Source organism: Fringilla coelebs, assembly GCF_963513975.1.
Source record: "Fringilla coelebs genome assembly, chromosome: 12".
Lineage (NCBI taxonomy): Eukaryota > Metazoa > Chordata > Aves > Passeriformes > Fringillidae > Fringilla > Fringilla coelebs.
The window spans coordinates 2,954,502-2,977,284 of NC_140038.1; the positions used below are offsets into that span (position 1 = coordinate 2,954,502).

General features: G+C 41.3%; 1 protein-coding gene across 1 annotated transcript in view; it reads right to left on the reverse strand.

Annotated features, from left to right (window-relative positions):
- The window catches only part of SCAPER (S-phase cyclin A associated protein in the ER), a 137,540-nt gene that overhangs the window by 64,091 nt on the left and 50,666 nt on the right, over positions 1–22,783 (reverse strand). The window contains exons 21-23 of the mRNA XM_084213515.1: positions 16,704–16,840; positions 12,889–12,954; positions 3,663–3,789 (exon numbers count right to left, since the gene is read on the reverse strand). Of these exons, the coding sequence (XP_084069641.1) occupies positions 3,663–3,789; positions 12,889–12,954; positions 16,704–16,840 (330 nt within the window). The remainder of the gene's footprint in view (positions 1–3,662; positions 3,790–12,888; positions 12,955–16,703; positions 16,841–22,783) is intronic.

Here is a 22,783-nt window from a genome sequence, read left to right on the forward strand (position 1 = left end):
AGGCAGTAACCTCTGACCCAGGTCAGGGTCACAACCTCAGAAATGTATGTACTTCAGTCAGCTCAGGGCCTCATGTGTATGCAGCAGACATTTTTTTAATCAGTAGATCTTTTCAATCAGGAAAGTTTTCAATCAGGAAATCTCAGCTCTTTACATAATAGGGAAATAAATGATATAAACATAAGCAAGTTAAAAGCGTAGCTGCAGTCACACTAACAGGTTATACTGCTCTCAATACCCTGGTTCTGAGAGCTCCCATCACAGGATGTTTCTGTGGGAGTGCTGAAGGCAGGCTCAAGCACTCACTGTGGGATTCCTTGTGCATCTGAAACACACAGCTACTGTCAGTGATGATCAGTCCTTCAAGGAATGAACATGCATAAAATCAAAAGAATCATGGCAGGACAAGTGCTCTAGCCCTGCCACTTCAAACATCAGCTCTGCCTTCTGTAAGAGTTTTTCTTTTAGCATCAAAGGCCCATTCATAGGAGATCTTAAACTGAGGGTTATCAGATCTTACTGAGAGCTTGAAGAGTCCCATATGACATCTGCCAACCTCAGGCTTTCTGGTAACACTTGCATGCAGTTCTGCTGTTGTGGCTCTGTGTGTGTTTGTTTTCCTAATGTCCTTTTAAACAAAGTAGAGGTGAAAGTGAATACAGCTTCCTTCCAGGATTTCTGCCAGAAAGGGTGAGATACACAAACCCAAGGATTGCCTTCCAATAATCCAGAGCACCACTGGTTGGACACACCTGGGGAACAGGACTCCAGGCATGCACAACATCAGGATTTGTGCTCCTTGCCTCCTACCAACACGTGGCTGGAGGGGCACAAACCTATTTCAAACTGGAAGCATATGGTGCTTTATGACTTTAGTGTACCTCTTATGCATATTTAATTTAAAGGCACGTGAGCCACATGTTTCATGAAGCTAATAGCCACACTCCAAGTCACATCCTCAAAACTTGCACTTCAATTTGCTTATTCTTCACAAATCCTTTTCCAGCATTGGACACAAAGCTCCTGCTTTTTGTAGAGCTTCATCCAACTAAGCCAATGTGGGCACAGCAGGAATTGTTTGGAGATCTAACAACCACTTGAAGCAAAGCCAAGCACATCTCTTTCATTTGTTAGCACTCAAATATGCTGTGCTGCACAGGGATCCAGCAGCAGTGCATGAGGAGCAGGTAAAGTGCTGCAATAAACAGCCAGGGCTCCAAAATACACAGTGGCTAAGATGCATCTTTGCCTGAGAGAGATTTCTCAAATCTGAGCATCTGGAGGATATATAAACCTTTCAAATTGCACTAAACAAGCACTTCTTGCTGTATGAGTGGAATCACTTGGCCCCAGGTGCAGAATGAGCTGTGTCCAGCAGAGCAGGAAGGCAGAAACAAGAGCAAGTGTGACCACAATAACCACGCAGGCACGCAGCAGTCTAGAATGTTCTCACACCATGAAAGAGGTTCAGAAGTGAGAGAAAGCCTTTTTCAGTACAGTGGAACACATCAGATGAAGGCTAAGTCCAAACACAAATTGTTAGTGTGATCTGACTGCACCTGGAGGCAAATCCCATTGAGACAGGGCTGCAAATCTTTTGTGTGTAGCTTTTTTTGTGATTCGAGTTTGCATAAATATTACACCCCACCCTTTCAGGCTGTTTTAGCACAGTCATGGAATTTCTAATGAGCTGAATAACCCTTCCGTTCTGTTGAGAAATTTAATGGTATATATTTTTCTTATTTACTGTTACAAACACCAGCTCAGCAATTCATTTCATGATCTGTAAAACCAACCCTTTTTTTCTTGGTGAGCCTGAATACATAAATTTTTCAGGCAGTGCAAAACTATTAACAAAAGAAAAATCCAGTGTTTCACAGTGTGAATGAAAAGAGGGGTTTTGGATCAATTATATTTTGTAATAGTTTTGCAGGACTTCTTGTGAGTAAGAAGAATTTCTAGTAAGTGGCAAGGATCTATTGTAGTGAACCCTGTCCTCCCTCAGGGCAATTCCTCATTCAAGCCAGGCCATTAGCAAGGGTAAATCAATGTTATCAGCTCACACACACTGACAGCTTGTGTGGTTCCCACTCCCCCTTCCTCCCCCCACATTAGGTTATACTTTTATGCTCTCCAGGGAAATTCAATTAACAGTGTCAGTCTCCTCCTCTCAGCCCACGACTGACACCATCAGGCTCTTTCAGTGCCCACTGACATGTGAGATGTGTCTGTGCATTTCTGACTCCCAGGCTAACAAGAGAATTCCCATCCCCTCCTGCAAATGGCCCGGGATGATCTGTGCTGTGAGCACTGCAACAGTTACTGAAATCAATCCCTCCTGACCTTATTGATCAGGACTCTCAGAGAGAAAAATACTTCTCCAGTGGGAGGTAAATGTTTTGGGGGTAAAACCCCAAATCAACAACAAAATAACCCATGTCTAGTAATACCATCAAATTTAGTTTTGAATTCCCCACTGCAGACTCAACAAGCAGCAAAACCATGTAAACAATTAATGAGTAACGCTTAGCTGCAGTTCACATCTCATTTTAAAACATCTCAGCAGATGACTACTAGTAAAAAGGCTGGATACAACTCCACATTCCAAAGGATTTCCGAGGATTATTTAGATAACTTTCAAACAGATTCATCTTTTCATCACAGTCATGCAACAACATGATTTCTGGATTTTGAAATCAATAAAAAATGAGTTTTTCAATAATTAATGGAAGCCCTGTAAAATGTGAAAATGGCACAACTCTTTCAAACACACTCTTCAGCTTGATGAGCAGCTCCAAGGCACCCCCAGAACACAGTGAGGAGCCCGTGCATCCCAGGCAGCCTCCAGCATTTAAAAGCATGTGCCGTTAACAATTGTGTTCTCCACACTGACCAAGCTGTGAAAAACATCAAGCAGAGCTCTCATTTTCACAAACATCAAGTCTGAGCCACAATGATGCAATCCCCTCATCAAATTTCATTAATTTGGTTTCATCCAGAACTAATTTTCATTATGTCTTGATTGCAGATAAGAAAGATAAGTATTTTCTAGTGGTTGCAGAGAGAACAGAATGTAATGTTCCAGCTGAAAACCCAAATCCTGTGGTCCTAATGGAGCAAAAAACCACATTACAAGTCAGAAAGCACTGTGGCAGCAGACTGACAATGAGGAAATAGGAAAAAGGATGCAAATGCAGCTAGGAATAAAAAAAAAAATCCAACATTTACCATAAAGCAATACATGCTCTGGAATCATATCACTTTAAAAAAGTCCAAAACATAGGAATATCCCACATACATGCACATCCTACCTTCCTCCTCCAGTGAAGAGCCACTGACTTTGCTGAACTCTGGCAAAACTCAACAGATTGGTGCTCCAGGAAACCTGGATCCAATTCTTTCCTCTGTTTTCTGCTAATTGGTTTGGCCTCTCATTGTAAAAGCTGTTTGTGGGTAAGCACTACAAGCTAGATGACTGAAATGACTCAGGTTAAAAACAATCCTCATGAAAATACAGGGGAAAAGTGAAAAGTGTTATAGCAGACACTGCTTGTTACATAGAGGTCATTTATTCTTCAACATCTCACATTAAACATTCCCAAATCCACCCTGAGGAGACTTGAGGGCAAAACAATTTCTAGGTCAATCATAAGTCACAATACCTCTTTCTCCAGAATCCGAGAGATCTCTCCTAAAGTCCTGTCCAGGCCAGGAACCTTGTGGTTGCCCAAGGAACAGCCATCCTGCATTTGGAGGTGCTTCAGAAGGTCTTTTGCTAATCTCTGTAACCTTCAACAGAAAACAAAGAGCAGTTAAAGCAAAAACTGCCTTATTGACCTACATCTCTGTAATGAACCTCTGGTAACAATGAAGAAATCATGCAAATCTATGTTAAATATTGATATCATCCATTCTGAACAGCATGCTAAACATCCAAGGAGATCCTGTCAGCTTGGAGGGACATTGCACTATCTGCTTTTTCAAGGAAACAGCACAGATACAGAAAGAACAGTACAGCCATCAAGGTGCTTTATTAGCTACATTTCTTTCTACTATTTCCCTGTTCCCCTTCCACAGCTTATCCTGCTAGTTTTTGCCATCCTCATTTTCAAATGGTCTCACCCTATTTAAGATGAGTAAGGGAAATGGAACAGCAGGACCACTTGGCTATTTCTTATAGGCATCATAAAAGAAATGGCTCTTCAGGGTTATTTGAATAAGAGAAAAGCAATGGCTTTGCAGCCAACCTCAGAAAAGGCATTTTATTAACAAGGGTCAGTGATGAAGCCAAAATGCAGAGGTGGGAGAGATGCAGACACACAAGGGTTGGGTTCCATTCCAGTTTTACACATCTGCACCTGGGCTATTCACCTGTGCTCTGCTGCTCAGCACTGAGGGGAAACACCCCGAGCCAGGGCACAAAATACAAAATACAGCAGTGAAAACAGCCAGAGTTCATCCTTCTGTGCCCTGAGCGTGCAGGGGGAGCAGCTAGGCAGAGGAGACAAGGCTGCCAGAGCCCCTCAGCTGCAGACTGAGAGCAGCCATGAGGAGGTGTCACTCTGTCCCTGCCACGGATTCGGTGCCACTGCCTCAGTGTCCCCTCCTGCTGCTCTGAGTGACAAGGCTCAGGGCTTGCTGCACCTTTGCTTTCATCTGCTGGGCATCCTGCACTGAAGTGGGACAGACTGACAACTGAGCAGGAGTGGCAGACACTGCTGGGATTACACATGGAAGTCTAAAGGAAGGAAAAAGAGGGGAGGGTAACAGTGCTCATCATAAAATGGAGATGTCGAGGTTAAAGGGCCAGAAGGCATTCACAGAGTGACCACAGAGTACTGGAAAGGAAAAAGATTAATGAGTCTCCCAGAAGTGAGACAGGAGATGGAATGGCTGGAGAATGTACCACTATATATTAAAAAAAAAAAAAATCCCCAAAATCAGAGTATTAGTTTGTAGAAGAATAGAGTTTCCACTTAATCAAGAGACAACAGGTACTTCTCTTTGAATAAATTGGGAGCTTCATTAATAGCTTTCAAGACATGCTGAAGATACATATATGTTCTTGAAGTACAAATAAAAATGATTTGTAGAATTTTGAGTCTTGGACTTCTTATCATCTGGTCAGCTGAGCCCACTAATATACAACCAGGATTTTTCTATGACAAGAAAAATAAAAGGAGATTACATCCTGATGAGATTTTTTTGCCCTGCTATTTCCTCTGTGGAAAATGAGGTTGGAGGAAACCTCTGTCTATCTCCATAAGCCACAAGCTAAAATGGGAAACAAAACTAAAAGCCAAAGCCCAAATAACTGCAGGACTTGGACAGTAAATCAAAAGACCACAGCACCAATGAGAAGTGGAACTGCTGCAGTCCACAAGCAGAGTATTTTCACAGAGGGGGATTTAGAATGGCTATTGCCTTGGCAATATCCTAGCACATTAAGCAAAAAGTACTTTATTTCTTTGGTATATCTACCCAAATTCCATTATTAAGGCCTATATAAAGCCCACCACCCTATATTGTAACTTCATCTGACAAAAGACAGCAAGACAGGTTTCCATTTGCTTCATTTAACATCACAGGAATGGAATTCCACCAGGATTAACCACAGAGGCTGAAGAAAAGCACTTCACTAATCTCCATCAGGCATCAGCATACAAAATGTGTAAGGTTTATCAAAACACTACTCACAGGGACTCAAAGAGAACATAATCATATTACACTGAGCCTACACTGACACAGCTAACACAAGAGTCTCTCTCTTCAGTCTCTTAAGATGCTCCATAAGTTCAGTTTCTGTCCTCACTTTAAAAGCAACCTGTACAGTACTAACTCCCCAGGAAAAGCTTCCAGCTTTCCATTTCTTCTGAAAGTCTTTCTGGATACTTTTAGCAAAATTCAAACTTTCTAAGCATGTGTTCAGCATCATAGAGTGAGAAACTGGAAGAATGAATTTCCAATCCTGCCACATTAAAGAATTACCTCTCACATCCTCATATCCTACTGCAGAGGGAGTTTCCTACCAAAACCAGTCAAAGGTGCTGTGTGATCACATGGGGAGGAGAGGGGAAATAAAACCTGCCTCCTCCCACCCAGTGAGCCTTGGAGAAATTATTTAAATATCCTTCACACTGACTTTTTGGCTGTGCCAGAGAAATAAGAATATTTTTTGGACTGTTTCAAAGGACTAGAAATCTATGCTAGAGGACTTGTGCTTGGATGCAGCATTTGCCATTGCTATGAATGGATTTGGAAAGAGAGAGCTCTTTGTACACACTGGACTCCTGGCACACTCTTGGTATGTACTGGGGATTACTGGGACATGGCATCCACACCTGATCCAGTGATTCTGGAAAAACACCACTGAATCCAAATCCAAACATTTCTAGACAATTAATTAGTCTTCTTTCTGTCCCCCAATTTTCACTCCCCCAATGCTTACTAAGCCATACATAGAATGATAAATAATTTAAACTTTACTGTGCAGGATAATAGAGAAAGTTAATGTTTTTTCCCCTTAAATTATTTACATCTCACTTATTAAGGTTTTAGTACTCCTCACAAATGGATAACGCAGAATGCAGAAGAAGTATCAGAAGGATGTAAGGCCCTGATTTGTCTTGGAACGCCACCATAACATAAACTAACAAATTCTATGCTCAGCAAATACAAATACAGCATCTGATCTTTTTCCACTGCAAACGGGAAAACAAGGGCTATTCATATCAAAGGTTTCTAACATGGGCTAAATACTTTTAGCAGGTTTAATATATTTTATAGGCCAAAGGAAAAAGATCTGTCAGTAGTCGGTATTTCTAGGCCACATTTCCGCTCCAGAAAAAAAACTAAAAGCCTTGAAATAGCAGCACTTGTGGGTTTAACCCGAGCCTGGGCTGGGCACTGATGCCCAGGGAAGGAGGGGTGTGCCTGGGCTGGGCTGGGCACTGCCCCAGGGGAGGAGGGGAGTCTGCTCCAGACCGTCCCGCCAGGGCACCGAGCTGCCAGCCGGACACACGGCCCCGATCCCGGACACACGGCCCCGATGCCGGGACACACCGATCCGTCCGAGGCACACGGACACACCGAACCCGAGACACACGGACACACCGATCCCTCCGAGGCAGCCGGTGTTGGAGCGCGGCTGTGGCAGCTCCCGGCCCGGCCTGGCAGAGCCGCGGGGATGCCCCAGGAGTGTCCGCAGCCCTGCCCGTGCCCCAGTGCCAGCCCAGGGATGCCCCAGGAGTGTCCGCAGCCCTGCCCGTGTCCCTGGGGATGCCCCAGGAGCTGCCCGCAGCCCTGCCCGTGTCCCCGGGGATGCCCCAGGAGCTGCCCACAGCCCTGCCCGTGTCCCTGGGCATGCCCCAGGAGTGTCCGCAGCCCTGCCCGTGTCCCCGGGGATGCCCCAGGAGCTGCCCGCAGCCCTGCCCGTGCCCCGGTGCCAGCCCCGCACACGCCGCACTGTGCCATGGCAGCGCCATCCCGCAGCCGGACACAGCCCCCAACGCTGCCACACACAAACCTGCTGCAGCTCCAAACAGCTTGACATGGAAATCTGAAACGTGATGGAAAATACTATTTTCTCAATACATTTATTTGCATTCCCATGGGAATGTTTTAGCTATTTTCTGAAGAGGTTGCCTGCCCAATCATACCCATTATTTATCTTGTTTTAAAGTTTACCTGAATTTTATTTTATTTACACTCTAGCTCCTCTACAGTTTCCACAACATTTTGGAAATTAAATTTTGTACAAGTACTTCCAGTTTCAGAGATTGCCTGGTTTTTTTTCCTCAGTAATCAGTATTTTGGTATAACATCTCATAACTGGCCTAACTGGACTCTAGGCCTTCTACTCCAGGAAAACCTACAAGGTGAGTTTATCCTGTGAATACACTGATGTATTGGAATGAAGGAAAGAAAGTACTGTATCAGCTAAAGGCATTTAGCTTTGGGCTTCTGAAAGAACAAACTTCACACTGCATTCCCATCTCCTCTGCAGCAGACTGTCACAGGAAATATTTCTTTTTCTACCTCTTCTTTTTGTGCTGCAGTCTGTTTCCAGGATAACAGTGATTCCAATATCCATACTACCTGAAGTATTCCTTTACAGTTAAAAACAAAAGGTAAATAAAAAGAATACATTAAAACAATTCCTTGTTATGTGAGGAGAGACTAGTTAAAATGTCAGAACAAAACTTCTCCCCCTGAAACCTGCTAAGTCCCCTCAGGCACAGGGCAGTCTTTCATTACTTTAGCTTCCCTGCTGAAGGATGACAATTATACTTTGCTACCTGGATATTTAACACTGAAATACATGGTCTTGCCTCTGCATTAGAAAATATTAAATAGATGTAAATAACCCTCTAACTTTGTGAAAATGTTTTCCTTCTCTTTTCAAAAGGTGCTCTGATGGACACCTGAGAATGCTCTAATGGACACCTGACACATGTTTTTTTGCCACGTTATTCCAGTACCCTGGACACTAAATAATTGCTCAGATCAGTTCCCAGAGAACATGAATTAATACCACAAACCCACCAAGAGTCCACCAGCACCTACCAAATTACCTAAGTGTCACCAGGGACCAACCAGCAAATGCACTCGAGAAAGGCAGGGAGCATCACCTGGCTTCTCCAGGTGACAATGTCCACAGTCCTTTCCTTGAATGTCCCTCTTGGCACGTGAAACAGTTCAGAGACCAAAATACTGACCCAACAAGGCAACATTTGGAATTATCCCGCCCCTCTCCCTAATGCACACAATTTTTTAACAGATACTAAAAACACAACTGTGCCAGCCATCTTTCAGAAGTCATTTCTGTGGAAGAACTCCTTAGAGTCACTGACAGTCCCAGCCATGAATCAGGGCTGTCTATCACAGCAGGATAAAGCCTGTCTGCTCATTGCTGTTCCTGTGGTACCAGAATAGAGCTTAGAAAGCACTTGGATCAGGGCTTCCTCAGTGCACAGAGTTTTATAAATCTGCAAACCACCTAAAAAGAACCACTGAAAAGTCTATCAGTTGCATCAGCAAATCAGTGGTCTCATAATATTAAAGTGGCCTAATCTTAAAGGTGATCTAAAAAGGCTTTTTACCTGCCAAAGACTAACTCTGGTTTGTGTCTTTCTTCTGTAACAACTGACAACATGACTAGGAACTAAAATCAGATAAGAACTTGCATTCCATAAGTGGTTCTGGTTGTGAAGACACTCTCAGTTTGGGGGTAGAGGAGTGGATAAAGAAATGTGACATAAGAAAGGAAGTATAAAAGAATTTAATTCTAAACCACATTGCTTCTGTTAAGCAAATAAATAAACCTACCAATAGTGTCCCACTTTAAACAGATTTTAAAAAGGAGCTTCTCCATTTTTAAGCTCCACAGCCCACTAAGTCAAAAGATATTTTCTGTTCATTGGTGCACTTCCACTCCAACCTGAGTACCTCAAACCTTCCCTTGGGAAAGACAAAACCTCTTCCCACGGTGGCCATTAACACTTAAACTACAGCTGTATAGATTGTTTTGTTTTGACCCAAGGATTGCATTTAGCATTCAGAGGTTTTATTTTCACCCCCTTGTTCTGTGGTAGGACTTTTCTCAGTAACTGTGCAGCTCTCCTGAGAGCTGTGCAGACTCCCAGCTGGCAGCAGCTTGCACCCAGCCAGGTACAGGCACAGTATCCCTGGCACACGGTGTCCTCTGAGAGCCCACACAGCTTCCCAAGGTAACAGTGCTTCCTTCACACCTACTGCTGTTTGTTTCTTTGTGCTGACTCCTCTTCCTCCTAGCCTTGCTGAAGTAGGATCCCCTACTTAGTTCTGTGTTTTCCTGTTATTTTTCTCTATATTAAGACTTGGTTGTGCCATGTTAATAGATACAGTCTAAGCTAAAACTCTTCCTCATTAAATTTCTTGCCCTCTCATCCTCTCTCTTACAGAAAGAGATAATACTTCCCTATTCTTCTTCCATTTTCTAATATGTGATGTGCAAAGAAAACACATTTTAACAGAAATAAATGGGTTTCTGGCTGACTCACAGACGCTCCTCTACTTAAAAAGCCAGTTCAGTCTTGAGCTCCCATTTTTATCTGCTTGATTTCAAAGAAGCTCACAAATATTTAAGCCCTCATAGCAGGTAACAAGTTGTGTAATTTTGGAAATAACAATAACTATGGTTCCTGAAAACTATATTTTTTAAATGTAGATGTAAGCAGCTGACAGATCTCTAGGTTTTTACACAAAGACTGCAAAAAGACCTCCCAGACTGTGATGGAAGTGAGCTACAGGGGCCATCACTAGCTCACACCTGAAAGGGCACTGGAGGCAATAAAGGAAGAAACTGAAAGAGCAGATGGAACTGAACATTCTGCCTGAAAGCGAATGAGCAATTAATTACATAAAGAAAAATGAAAACTGTAAATTCAGGATCAGTCAAAAGATTTGAAAACATTTAAAAAAAATTTAAAATCTGAGTTTCCCTAGTGCTACAACTGAGACAGATCTGACCAAGTTACATCACTGATCATCTCAGAATTTAACAGAGACACAAGAGCTTATTAATATCTTCAGAGTCAAATGCAGACATTTCTACTTGCTGATGACTAGAACTAATTTTTTATTTTCTAGCAGCAAAGAAAAGCAAAACTCAGAAGCAACAGATCTGAAGTCTAAATATGCCATGAAACTCATCCTGCAAACGGAAGTGCTGATGGCCAAGAAACGAAGCCAACTCTTTCCCAAGTGTTTATGCAGGTGTGCCATCTGCTGGAGATGGGTCATTTTCTTGTGTCAGACCTCAGTGATGGATTTTTATTATTTCAAAATACATCTAAGATTCAGCAGCAGTTTTCAAGCTTTTGAAAAGCCTATGTAAAATATACTTGCATACAGGCTGCTTGCATGGACATCAAGGAGGTCTAACTGCAAGGATCTGGACTGCTTAACCACCAGCAACTTGTACAAAATGCCACCTTCCTCAGCAGTTTATGAGTGATGGAAACAAGACAAAACAGACAGGATCTGGTACAGGTTATTACCTCAGTCTGAAGACAAACATCCCCAATCTGAAAGTTGTTGCAACTTCAGGATGAGGGTTTTTGACTCCAGCTCTGGAGACCCCAGAGCCCCTTGAGTGATGGTACAGACTCCCTGATCCCAGCTCCCAGTAAGGCACAGCCCCCATCTGCCCACTGGGAGTGGATGTCTCAGGAACACTAAGAACAGCCCAGGCTGCATAATCCTCTTTACTAATCTGTTTGTTTCCCCACTCCTGGCTTAGGAGTCTCCTGGGCTGGCTGTGCTTTCCTGGAGCTGCAGTAATGCAGGGAAGCTGTCAGTGAGCACCTTGGGAACCCTCTGGGAGTTCCCACATCTCCCTGCATGCTGCATTAAGAACATTGGGTCTGGTTTCTCTGGAACCTGGCTCCAGCTTTCCCCTGTGCTCCCTCGACCCGGTACCAAGGAGACAGCAAGCACTCACCATCCACCTTTGCCATGCCATGTGTGACACTGTAGATCTCTAGAACACAACCCCAGAAGAACTTCTTCCCATCATCACCTTTTCCTCCAGGAGTAGCACTAGTTTACTTATTTCCTGATACATGAGACATCCCTGAAATCATTACACATTTCCCTTTCTGCTGTCTCTGAATCTTTAGCTTATCTGTTCAGAGACAAAGAACTTCACATCCTATTCAAAAGATGTCAATGACCCAGGTATTTGTACCTGATGATATGATTTTGGTCTGGTTTTGCTTGTTTCTAAGTGATTTTACTGAAGGATTTTTATGAGCTGCTGAGTACTGAGCTGGTATTTTCCAGGAATTACCTATCCCATCTGCTAACTCAAGGTCCCCACTTTTATGTGAAGATATAACTGAGTTCTGTCTTCCCTCTCCATTGGGTAGCACTCAATATACACTAGATTTCCCCTGCCATTTTACTGCCTGCTCACTCACTCTCTTCAAAATGATCATTCAGCACCAATTCTTGTCTCTACTGTCCTGAATCTCTGCATAACCATTGCACTGTCCCCTCACTGCTGGCCCACTTTTTCCAAGTCATTTGAGAACATGTTGAACATCACAGAACTGCAGGACTCTACTGGCATCCTCCCTGTCCTGCCAAGGACTGATGAAACTCCACTTCTTTTCAATTTCTTAACTGTTTTGCACTTAAACTACAGCTGTATAGTTTCTTTTAAAATCTTAGGTAATAGAACTTATCAAAATCATTTTGGAAATCCAAATATTTTGCATCGTTTCCCAACTGGTTTCAATGGAATCAGAAAACAAAAGCCGAGCAATTTTTTACTTTCAAACTAAGCAGAAGGAATTTGTCAAGGATCACAGATCTTATTTTCATCTTATCACCCAGCTGTTTTCATCTGTGCTTTATCCTTAACAGTAAAAAGGCCTATTCTTTAAAAAGCCCAATGTCAGCCTATGACACCTGTGCATTAAAACATCTGTGTCTCCACCACAAGAACCTTTGTTTCTGACCAAATGGAGGTCAAATATAAGATTTCCAATCCCAGAATTGCAGCTGAATTTTCACCCATCAGTATTAAAGTACAAGACTGGAACTTTCTTGTTTGCAGGTAAGAAAAATATAAGTGTATGTTCTCTTTACCATTGCAGGATGATATAGAAGTATGATATACAGGTTAAGATAAACAGTCTTCAGAAAAAAAGACATATTAATTGTCTTTATTGCATTTATTGAAGCCTGACCTTTTGTATCAGGGACTGATCTGTAACTCAGGATGGCAACATGCCCCAAATTGGGGCAAATTCCACACCTGCTCTGCAGGAAATTTCAGGGGCATTTCTGTGACAGACAGGGGAAAAAAGCATATGTCTAAAATATATAGAGATAAATGCTTACTTGGCTTTAAATGGTGAGTCAGACACAGCATTTTTTGCTTCCATCAAGCTCTCATATTCCTTTGCCCTGGAGGAGAAAATATTCATTATTATTGACTATTGTCTAAAGTGTCCAGGATGTAAGAGCAGCAAGCAAGTTCAAACCTTTGGGTTTTTCTGCTTCACAGTAAAGCACAGCATTTCTGTCAGTGCTGCCCTGTCATAATCCATAATCCACTGGTGCTTGACTACTGGCCATTGGCCACTAACAATTTATGATTAACACCACTACTTTAAAATAACACCAGTACACAAAAGGTGTATTTAAGTTGACTTTTCAAATGGTAGAAAATTTCACAAGTGATATATACAACTGTAGTCATCTACTGCATATTGTAAAATGATTAGTGAAATAATTCTATATATTGTGAAAAAATAAATAATATTATTATATAAATTAGAAATTACTTAGACATGTAGTGCAGACCAGATTGGTACATGAGAGATGACAATTAACATACAAATAATTGGTAGCATTTGCAGGCACAGAAGCATTTTTTATGTAACTTCTGACTGTAGTGTAACATAATGAATGTTAGGCGAGCAGCACAGAAACACCTCCACCAAGGACTCCTTTACTGCTGGAAAGAGAAACACGACCTCTTTAGTCCCTTAAAAGCATTGTTTACACTGGCCATGTGCCAAAAAGCAGGAAGAGGGAGAGGAGACCTTTTCCCACTGCTTGTTTTCACTCCAGCCAGCCTGTGCCAACAGGTGAAATCCCTGAGTTGTTCCTGGAGCAAGGCAAGACCCCCAGCACCAATCCTGCACCCCATTTCTAACAACACACATGTAAAGCAAAACTAATCCAGGCACTGCAGTGATGCAGATGCATTTCTCTCAGATACATATATTAAACCTTTCTATATATTTTCTGTCCCCCCAAATGGCTCAAGTCTCCCAAAGCTACTCAGATTTTCCTTTCGTTTGCTTCGCCATTCCAGCTTAAGCCCCATGTAAATATTGTTACATCACCACCAGCTCTGATTTGTGGGTCATTAATAAAACCATTAATCACAGCTGAATTTAGTATTAAACATGAAGGTGAAATTCCTTTATTAACCTTTTGCCTTCTTCACCAGAAACAACACATTTCAGCTTCTGTACAGACAAGTCAGTCAAGCCTGAATTATCACCCCAAACCCCAGTTACTAAATGTACATGGCTGGAATGCTTTAAGTCCCCTGCAAAGCCTGGACCGAGTACCTGCTAAGCACACCTCTCTAAGCAACACCTCTGATGCTTCCATTCAGCTTTCACCAACCCTGCTTTTCCTGTGTCACTATCCAAACATCCTCCTGCCAGCAGCACACACATGATAACCTGAGATCATTTACTTATCTATATATCAGCTGTCACTGATAGCACCAGTTAAATGGCTGAGGGTTATAAATATAATTAATAAGACTAGTGAAACTTCTCAACACATCTAATATCTCACTGATCACCATTTGTCCCCTCATTCACCTCTGCCCTTCATTGCTTTGATACTGCAAGAGTGATTCAAGACTTGGAAACTCAGGAGTGTTAACAGGAACCTATTTGGTTGCAGTTATTATTTCTTTCTCAGTTTAAAATATCACAGCTTCCTAGAAACTGAAATGAATGTGACATTTCAAGCATAAGGGCATTTGTTGTAACTATTTATTTTCCTAGAAAAGAGCTGCAAATAATGTACTAAACCATGGTGTGTAGATAATCTGCTAACACCTATGAAACTCTAAATCAGCAACATCAAAATACCTCTGCTTTATGTTGCTACTGGACATTTTTATTAGTAATCTTTTGTGTTAACATCAGAAAATCTTCTATTTAACTCTGGGTTATCTTCAAGGACAGCAAAGCCATTGAAAACTCGAGCCACCCTTTAAAAGTAAAACCAAGCTTAATGAACATGAACTTTACAGCTCCTCAATATAACTTAGATTTTGAAACTTTCACTGTATTTTTCAATAGTACATCACCATTGTAAAATGATGGCCCTTTATTACTGTTTTAATCACAATTTTTGATGACAAATATGCTGACTCACACAGCAGTCTGACACATACAAACTCAAAATGTTCTGAAAAAGTTTTTCTCCTATTTGTGCCAACAATAAATTATTATGTCAAGTGGCATTCCAAGGTCTGACAAATCTTTGACTAAATTCAACAGAAGCCACCCTGGAGAAATAATTAAAACTGGAGCGAGAAACTGCATTAAATCAACAGGTCATATGAATAACTCTGCATCCTGAGCATCCAGAAAGCTGAAGAACATCATCCAGTTCCAACTGTGATATTCAGCTAGTGGATCTGCTCATCCAAAGAGGAGAGCAGTCAGAAACAATAATACACTCTGAGAGTCTTGTGGTTTTGAAGGCTGATGTGCCTGCTAGTGTGGGAACTCAGCACATCGCTCCGGATGCCCAGAGCTACTGAGAGAACCCTTGCAGGGCTCGGAGGTCTTGGAATGTTGCCAAAAGAGCCTAGTGGCTTGACTTTGATCCCTCTAGGGATGTGCCACCTGTGTATGAGGATATGAGAATCACTGGGGTTTAAATGGTGTAAAACCAGTATATTTGCAAGGTGAAATGCAGGTTTTAAGGTTGTTATGGAGACAAGATGGAAGAATTTAAGCCTATCTCGTAGTTCTTCTTCCTTCTTCTTGTCATCCATTTTCTGTGTGATGTTGGCACTTGTGGACTGGTTCTTGGTGAAGGTGCACTTGTTAATAAGGGTGAAAGGTATTGGGAATAAAAGGTAAATATGTTATACGTAGTTTTTACTAGAAAAAGACACGGCCACCCCGTGGGCGGTCAGAGTGCCTTTGGCTGCCTTGCTGGTCAGACCCCGGCTGGGCAGAGAGAAAACTTTGTAGATAAGAAATAATAAACAACCTTGAAGACCAAAAATCAGAGAGTCCAGCCTCGTCCTTTGAAGCCCAGTTTTGAACGAACCATCTCACGCATGTCTGGGCAGAGACAGACAACAGCCGACCTGGACATGCTAGGAGTTAATGAAATATCTCACTTTACTGTAGCTCTAAAAATCTCTGCATGCTTTTTCTCTTATGTGAAACCCTCCCTGCTTAAAAAGGCAGGGAAAATGTGTAGCACTACCTAGGTGGAGAAGTATTTTTAGAGAGAAATGCAAAAATATGCTACAATATTCAGCTGAGCATTAAACTGAGCTGGGACCATTCAGCCACTAAGAGTGACACTGCCAGCTCATGACATAATGATGTCCTGCACATCACACTGATTTGCAGATGTCACTTTTTACACTAAGAACAAATTGCACGTCTGACAACTCACTTTCCACTTGAAGATATTTTTAACTTTCTTCTTGTTGTGACAGGCAAAAAAAATGATTAAATTTAGTCATGGGATTTGACACTACGGCAGGCTGACTTCTATTTGTTGATTACTATTGATTTTCTTTGATACTTCATTTAAAAATCAATAGCTAGAAAGAAAAATAGGCATGGTTTACACAAATTTAAACATGCTATTGTATGCTAGAAGAGGCTACAGTTTTGGCAGGGCACTGGCATCCAATTATGAGAAAAGCTCTTAACAGGTGAAACCAAGGGCTCCAGATCGATATTCAGTTTTCTTTCTCAATCAGAGAAAGTGGCCATAAATTAGGCTCATCAGTGTTATTTTCAAGACACTCCCAAAGCAAATAATTTTACATTTTTTTCAGGCTTCCACTGCACTCACACTAAAAGACAGAAGGTAAAGTTTAGAAGAAAACTCAGAAAAAAATAAAAATAAAAATAAATTGGTACTACCTGGAGTTCATCCGTGCCTTCAGCTTTTTGGCTTTCTTTTTAATTTTCTGTTTCTCCTCTCCATCTTTTAATGGTTCCACAGGAACAGAACTCTCAATCACAATGTCCACAATGTACTTTTTTAATGACAGGTGCTCCTGCAGAAAATAGTGGAATAATATTTAATGGTATAGTATGTGATGGAGATCACAGATTATCTTCCCAGGAAAAAGAACAGTGGTGAATATTTAACTGAAGGTTATGAAAATGAAGCCAAATTTTAAAAAAAATCTTGGGAAAAAGATTATTTCACACTGGAGAGAACAAGCTGTGCATTTTCTAAAAAGGAAGAAAAATTATTAAAAGAAGAACAATAAATAGTGTGCCTTCTTTCCAAGAAATTGTTACCTAACAAGTATGGACTCCCAGCTGACATCCTCTCTCTCCTCCAAGCTGCCTTTTACAGCTACAGAAAACCTGCCCTACCAACATAACTCATTACATGAAGTAAGCTAATTTTGGTTTTTATATTAATTCTTCATCAAAATCTAAATATGTCTTAATCTTCATTAAAGTATATGGAAATATATTTTATTATTCACTACTTAGAAGGTTACTATTTATTAATAGGACTATTACTTTGCCACTCACATTAAAAAATTTGAATTTAGGTAAAATATTGGTAAAATTTCAGTTCCCCACAGAAGAAATGCTAAACAACCAGTTCAATGCCAGTTATTAGACCAATTTACACAATTTTTAATATACTGGTTTGTGTCTGTTTTCTTACAAAATACCAAACTTATTACGAAGTACAGGTCACCAAGGCTTATTGGGATGATTTATCCTTGAATATTATTATGGCCACAATCAGAGGAGGCTATTCTTTCCCTTTTGGTAAGTACCCATAAAATTCAAAGTAAAAAGTGATGTGCTAAAAAAATTTATAGGCAGTATTTTCCAAAAAACAACCTATATGTTCTTTCATTGATTCAGGAAAATACTGGGCCTGCTGAAAACAAAATAAATCTCAGTGAAATTTCCTGGAAAAAGAGCATTTAGTTTTTGGAAAGCAATGCTGCATGGTATAACCTAGGAATATATATCTGGTGGAAACAGTAAATGAAATATCCACTTTAAATCACAGGAATGCAAAATGAATACTGAATTAGTAGATCTAATTCTACTGAATGAGTACTGGACATAAGAAATCCAGCATTATCCTCTAAGCAAATTCTAAAGGTAATGTTGATTTTCCCTTTGCTCCTCTGCCTACCTTGGATAAGTCCCAGCACACCTGAAAAGTCTTCCTCAATGGAAGTTGTTCAAACCATACACATTGCCACAGATTGCTGTATTTGCTTGTAAGGTAATTTAATCAGCTTTTGTAGGCATTTTCCCTGCCCTTAATATTCTCCATTTAGTTTTAGCAAGAAGGGCTTAAAAGAAAACCTTCTCAGGGTACCTCCAGAGGCTGTGCCCTTGGAGCATCACTGCCATGAGTTAGCTCTCCACCAAGCTGCTCAGTGCAGGATGAACCATCCTTGTCCTGGTTATGAACCTGCAGCTCAATTCTGTCTCATCAAAGAGATGTATCCCTCAACACCCACTTGAAAATACCTTCTTGTTTTTTTACCTAGTTGTTTTTTTTTTTTTAAACTGGGTATCCAGGTTCAAACTGCACAGGAAACAGGTGGGTTGGAGTTTGACAACGTTAAGAAAAGGAAAGGCTTCCTCAGAGCAGACCATGACACTGCTGCTTTGCTACCTGTGACATCTACTGAGCAAGGTATTTATGAATGATTTCCATGGGATTTGGGATGAATCCCTGCTTTCCAAAGGGTACAGCCAGCACCTCCAGGAGCCCAGCTCAGGTGTCTGCACTGGGCTGCAGCACAAGTAACACACAAAACTAACCAGGGCTGCTGCTGTGCTTCTGCATCTTCCTTCAGCAGTGCAGCTGGCATTCTGCTTTATCACATCTTCAAACTGTCACTGCTCCAAATAAAGTTCCCACTGCACTCTGAGATGGCCACCCCAGCACACCAGGGCAGCCAGGCTGCTGTGCAGCCACAGCAGGGCAGCTGTGACCGTGGGGTCACACTAGTGCTGGGCACAAAGCAAGGACACAAAGCTCTGCACCCCCTGCACAGACACTCATCTCTTTTTTCATCATCTTATCTGTGATTAGCTGCTGACTTGAAGAGAACTGTAGGGTTCAAGAAGCACATTGATGGCCCAGGCTGTGGGGCCAGGAGAGCCCCATGATGGTTGCACACATTTGTTCACAGGAACTCGAGCACCTCTGTGCACCGTGGTTCTCAGCGTTCTCAGCTTTCACGCGGGCAGCCTGGATTAATATCAGACTTCATCCACACAGCTCATTAAAGTCAGGCCAGAGTAATAATACCTGGTGTCACAAAAACAATCTCCCTCTGAAGGTACAGATCAAAGCTTGGGATTATCAGCACACCATTCAGGTGTGAAACAAGAATAACAAATAGCTTGGGATTGGGTGACAACTGGCACCTGAGGAGAACTGCTGCTACATCACCCTCCAGAGCAGGGGAAAAATAATTATCAGTGTGTTTCATTGAGCTCCCACCAGTTACCTGAAAACACTGAGGTTTTAGAATCACTGAGTCACACTGAAGTACAGGAAGCCCAATCCTTTAAACAATTAAACTCATGAGTAATTTTACCCACACAGCCATAGTTGGGCAGGTTACCCACAAAAATAACAACCATCAGAGCATAAAAGGGAGTAAGGCCAGTGCAGTGTTTTCAAAGCAAACTTTTGCCATCCTTTTATTTAAATAAGAATGAAACTCATCAGTTTGAGGTGGGTGTATTTCTAATAAATGTTATGCAGGATAACAGGGTAATCTGGACACTTCTTCCTAAAGCCTTTCACTTCTTTGTAATTATTATTTTTATATAAGTGAATGCTAAGTGCAATGGGAATTTCTGAGATTAAATTAATTTATCCTCTCCCTAAAAGCACTCTGGGTTTCTTCTTATGGCAACCTGAGGGGTCATCACTGGTCTGGTGCTGTGCTAGGCTGAGCACATTCTGGCCCCAAACCCCCAGATACTGGGAAACCATCAGATCTCTGGAGAATTTAGGCCATCATAAATGCAAAACATTACAACTAGAGGCTCTTTTTTAAGGGAGGCTGCTGTCATTATGATCTGTATTCAGCCTACCAAAACTTTTCAGTGCAGTTTTAGTTTCAGCTATATCCATTTCAGCTGTGCAATTTCTCTGAAGCTCTGTTTTAAAGGCTTATGTACAATAGACTAATTTTGCTAGTTCTGTCCTAACAGAACACTTTTGATCTCAGGATTAAACCAGAGCCAGCAACGATGGTCATTCTGTATCAGACTTCTGCCATCATTTTTCATACTTGATACTCATCCTCTGAGCTGCACAGCTGAGATCAGCAACATCACAAAGTAAGGGCTCAGCTCCTGTGAAGGTGACAGAATCTGTGCCACAAAGAGCAGGCACTGCTCTGTGCTGGGGCACAGATACAGAAACAAGAACTGAATGCTGACATGGATTTCTTCATGGTCACCTGGGTATGCTCCTCTCTGCTCATGCAATGATGGCTCAGTGACCCTTCAGACCCTTCTCTCCTGTGTTAGTGCCATGCATTCTCCAAAGCTAAAAATCCCGAAGTATCCTGTACCTGTCTCAGGGGGAGACCCTCAGCCTCCAGCTGAAAAAGCCATGAAGTAGAAGCAAGGTAGTAAACATCCACCATGGGATATTTAATGGCATTTTGTTGTTATTAATTATAAATAACACATGTTGTTATTTAAGTTTTTACAGAACACTGAAGTAATTTTAAGAACAACTGACATAAATTTCTGTAAAAGTTTATAAATACTTTGTTGTAAATAAATAATAAATACTTTATTTACAAACAAGGTGATAAAGGCTAATATTATTGCCCATGTAAAACTGCAGTCGCCACAAAGCAGACAGAAATTAGATTATTTACAAAAAATGTCTTTGCTATTCCTTCCTTCTCCCTCCATTCTCAACTGTTCTCACTTTTGGTCAAGTCATTGAAAATCCTGAAGCTTTCCAAATGCAACAGATGGGCCTCATCTACAAACTACATGAGAAACTGGGTTGCCAAAAGCATTAAAGCTAAAGCTAATAAGGTCAGCCCTGAAGTCACATTCTTGCTGGTTATTGCCTAGTCCCCTTCAACTGCCTGAACCAGAAAATCTACCCTGTTAGTCTGATATCTTAAAGTTGATAATTTTAGTTGACTAAGCACTTCTTATAACCAATGTTTTCTCTGTTTCTTATATGACATGTTTACACTACAAGGATAACAGCATTATAATCAATATCCCCTGAAATAAAAGTAATTTTTTTCAGACTCCAGAACAAACATCATTGCAAAGTTTTCCACAGACAGTGCAGCAAATGCTACAGAATGCTGAAATGCTATATAGCTGAGCAGGGTCCACTTCTGCTTGGATGAGGAAAATCATAGCTTAAACTGGATTCTGAACCTCAGTAATCTGTACAAAATACAACAGCTGCACAAGAAATTGCCCAACTGACATCCTCTTCATCCAACAGACATTCACAATATTCTTCAGCAGCTCTCCCCATTTAGTGCCCTGATTACAGCAAGAGCACCAATGGATCTGTCCCTGGCAGGTGAAACCTTGGATATGTATTTATCAAACCAGAACACAACTGCAAAATTATGTTCCTACCCCATTTTTTTCACTGTGACACTTGGCTCTCTGCATTACATAGAAGTTATTCTTCATTTCACTACTCAGAAAATATTAATAGGAACTTTATTAAATTGTGAAGTGTGCCAAAGAGAATTCTTCCTAACAAAATTCCCTCCTTCTAAAATTAAAGGTAACCATAACACAAATACTTATTTCCTGTTCCTTTCTTTTTAAGTAAGTGTTGCCTTTTTATGAGTTCTGCCTGGGGCATGCCTGCAGCAAAGCCAAGAAAGAATACAAAAAGAACAGAATAACCAGCCTTACAGTGTTTTGGCTGTGCTGGAGCAGGGCAGCCCCAGCTGCAGATGCTCTGTGCTATTTATCCCTGGCCTCCCTAAGCACAGGCAGGGACAGGAGGCTCTGGGATCCCTGGAGCAGGAGAAGGCAGGAGCAGCAGGGTTCCAGGGGAGCAGGGAGCTGCTGGCACCTGCCCCAAGCTCAGGGGGCAGCTCTGCAGGGGGATCCTGGTCCAGCAGGGGTAGGGCAAGGCCTGGCAGTGCCACGGCCACCCAGGGCTGCTGACCTGTGCTCCATCATTCACAAACTCACCGAGCCACTGATCTGAAAAACCTTCACCCAAAAAAACCAAGCCAAAATTACCTTGCTGAATCTCAAGAGTTTGTAGGTTTTTTCCCCCTCTGTTATTTTTTCATTTTCATTCCCTTCTATATTTCTGGATTCTGGCCAGAACTGAAACAGAAATGCCAAAATACTGTAAGGCTGGCTACTCTGTTATTTTTGCATTCTTTCCAACCTTGAATCCCCAAGTTCTGAAAGAAAAGGCATTCTTGTAAGTGTTCTAACCCAGTTCTGCAGACCAAGACAACTTGAAAAACATCTGTCTCCAGCTATTTATCGAAACTGAGTCTTCAGAACTTCCAAACACTTGTTATTACTTGCCCTCTCACATCAGCACTAAAATATAAACATGAGGAAGACTATATAGAAATACTTGTAGTAGCTTATATCACATAATAATAGCTGTCATTCATTTACCATTTTAATATAGAAAATACATATATCAAACTGAATATTTTCCATAAAGGTAATGTCCATAAGGAATATATTCTAGCAAATCAATAGGTAACTATTCTGAAGCCTACATATATCTTTTGGATTTACATCTCTACCTGTTTCAAAACAAACAATATCCTGTAAGTGCAGAAAATCATTAAAAAGTGTTTTCACTATTTATTACCAATGTCAGGAATAATGGTTTCTTACTTGTGGATATAATCACTTGAGGGATATATTTGCCAAATTTTGAAGGGTTTTTTAGGGTTCACTTCTAAATCACACAGCCACAGGAATATTTGTTCATGATTTTACTACAT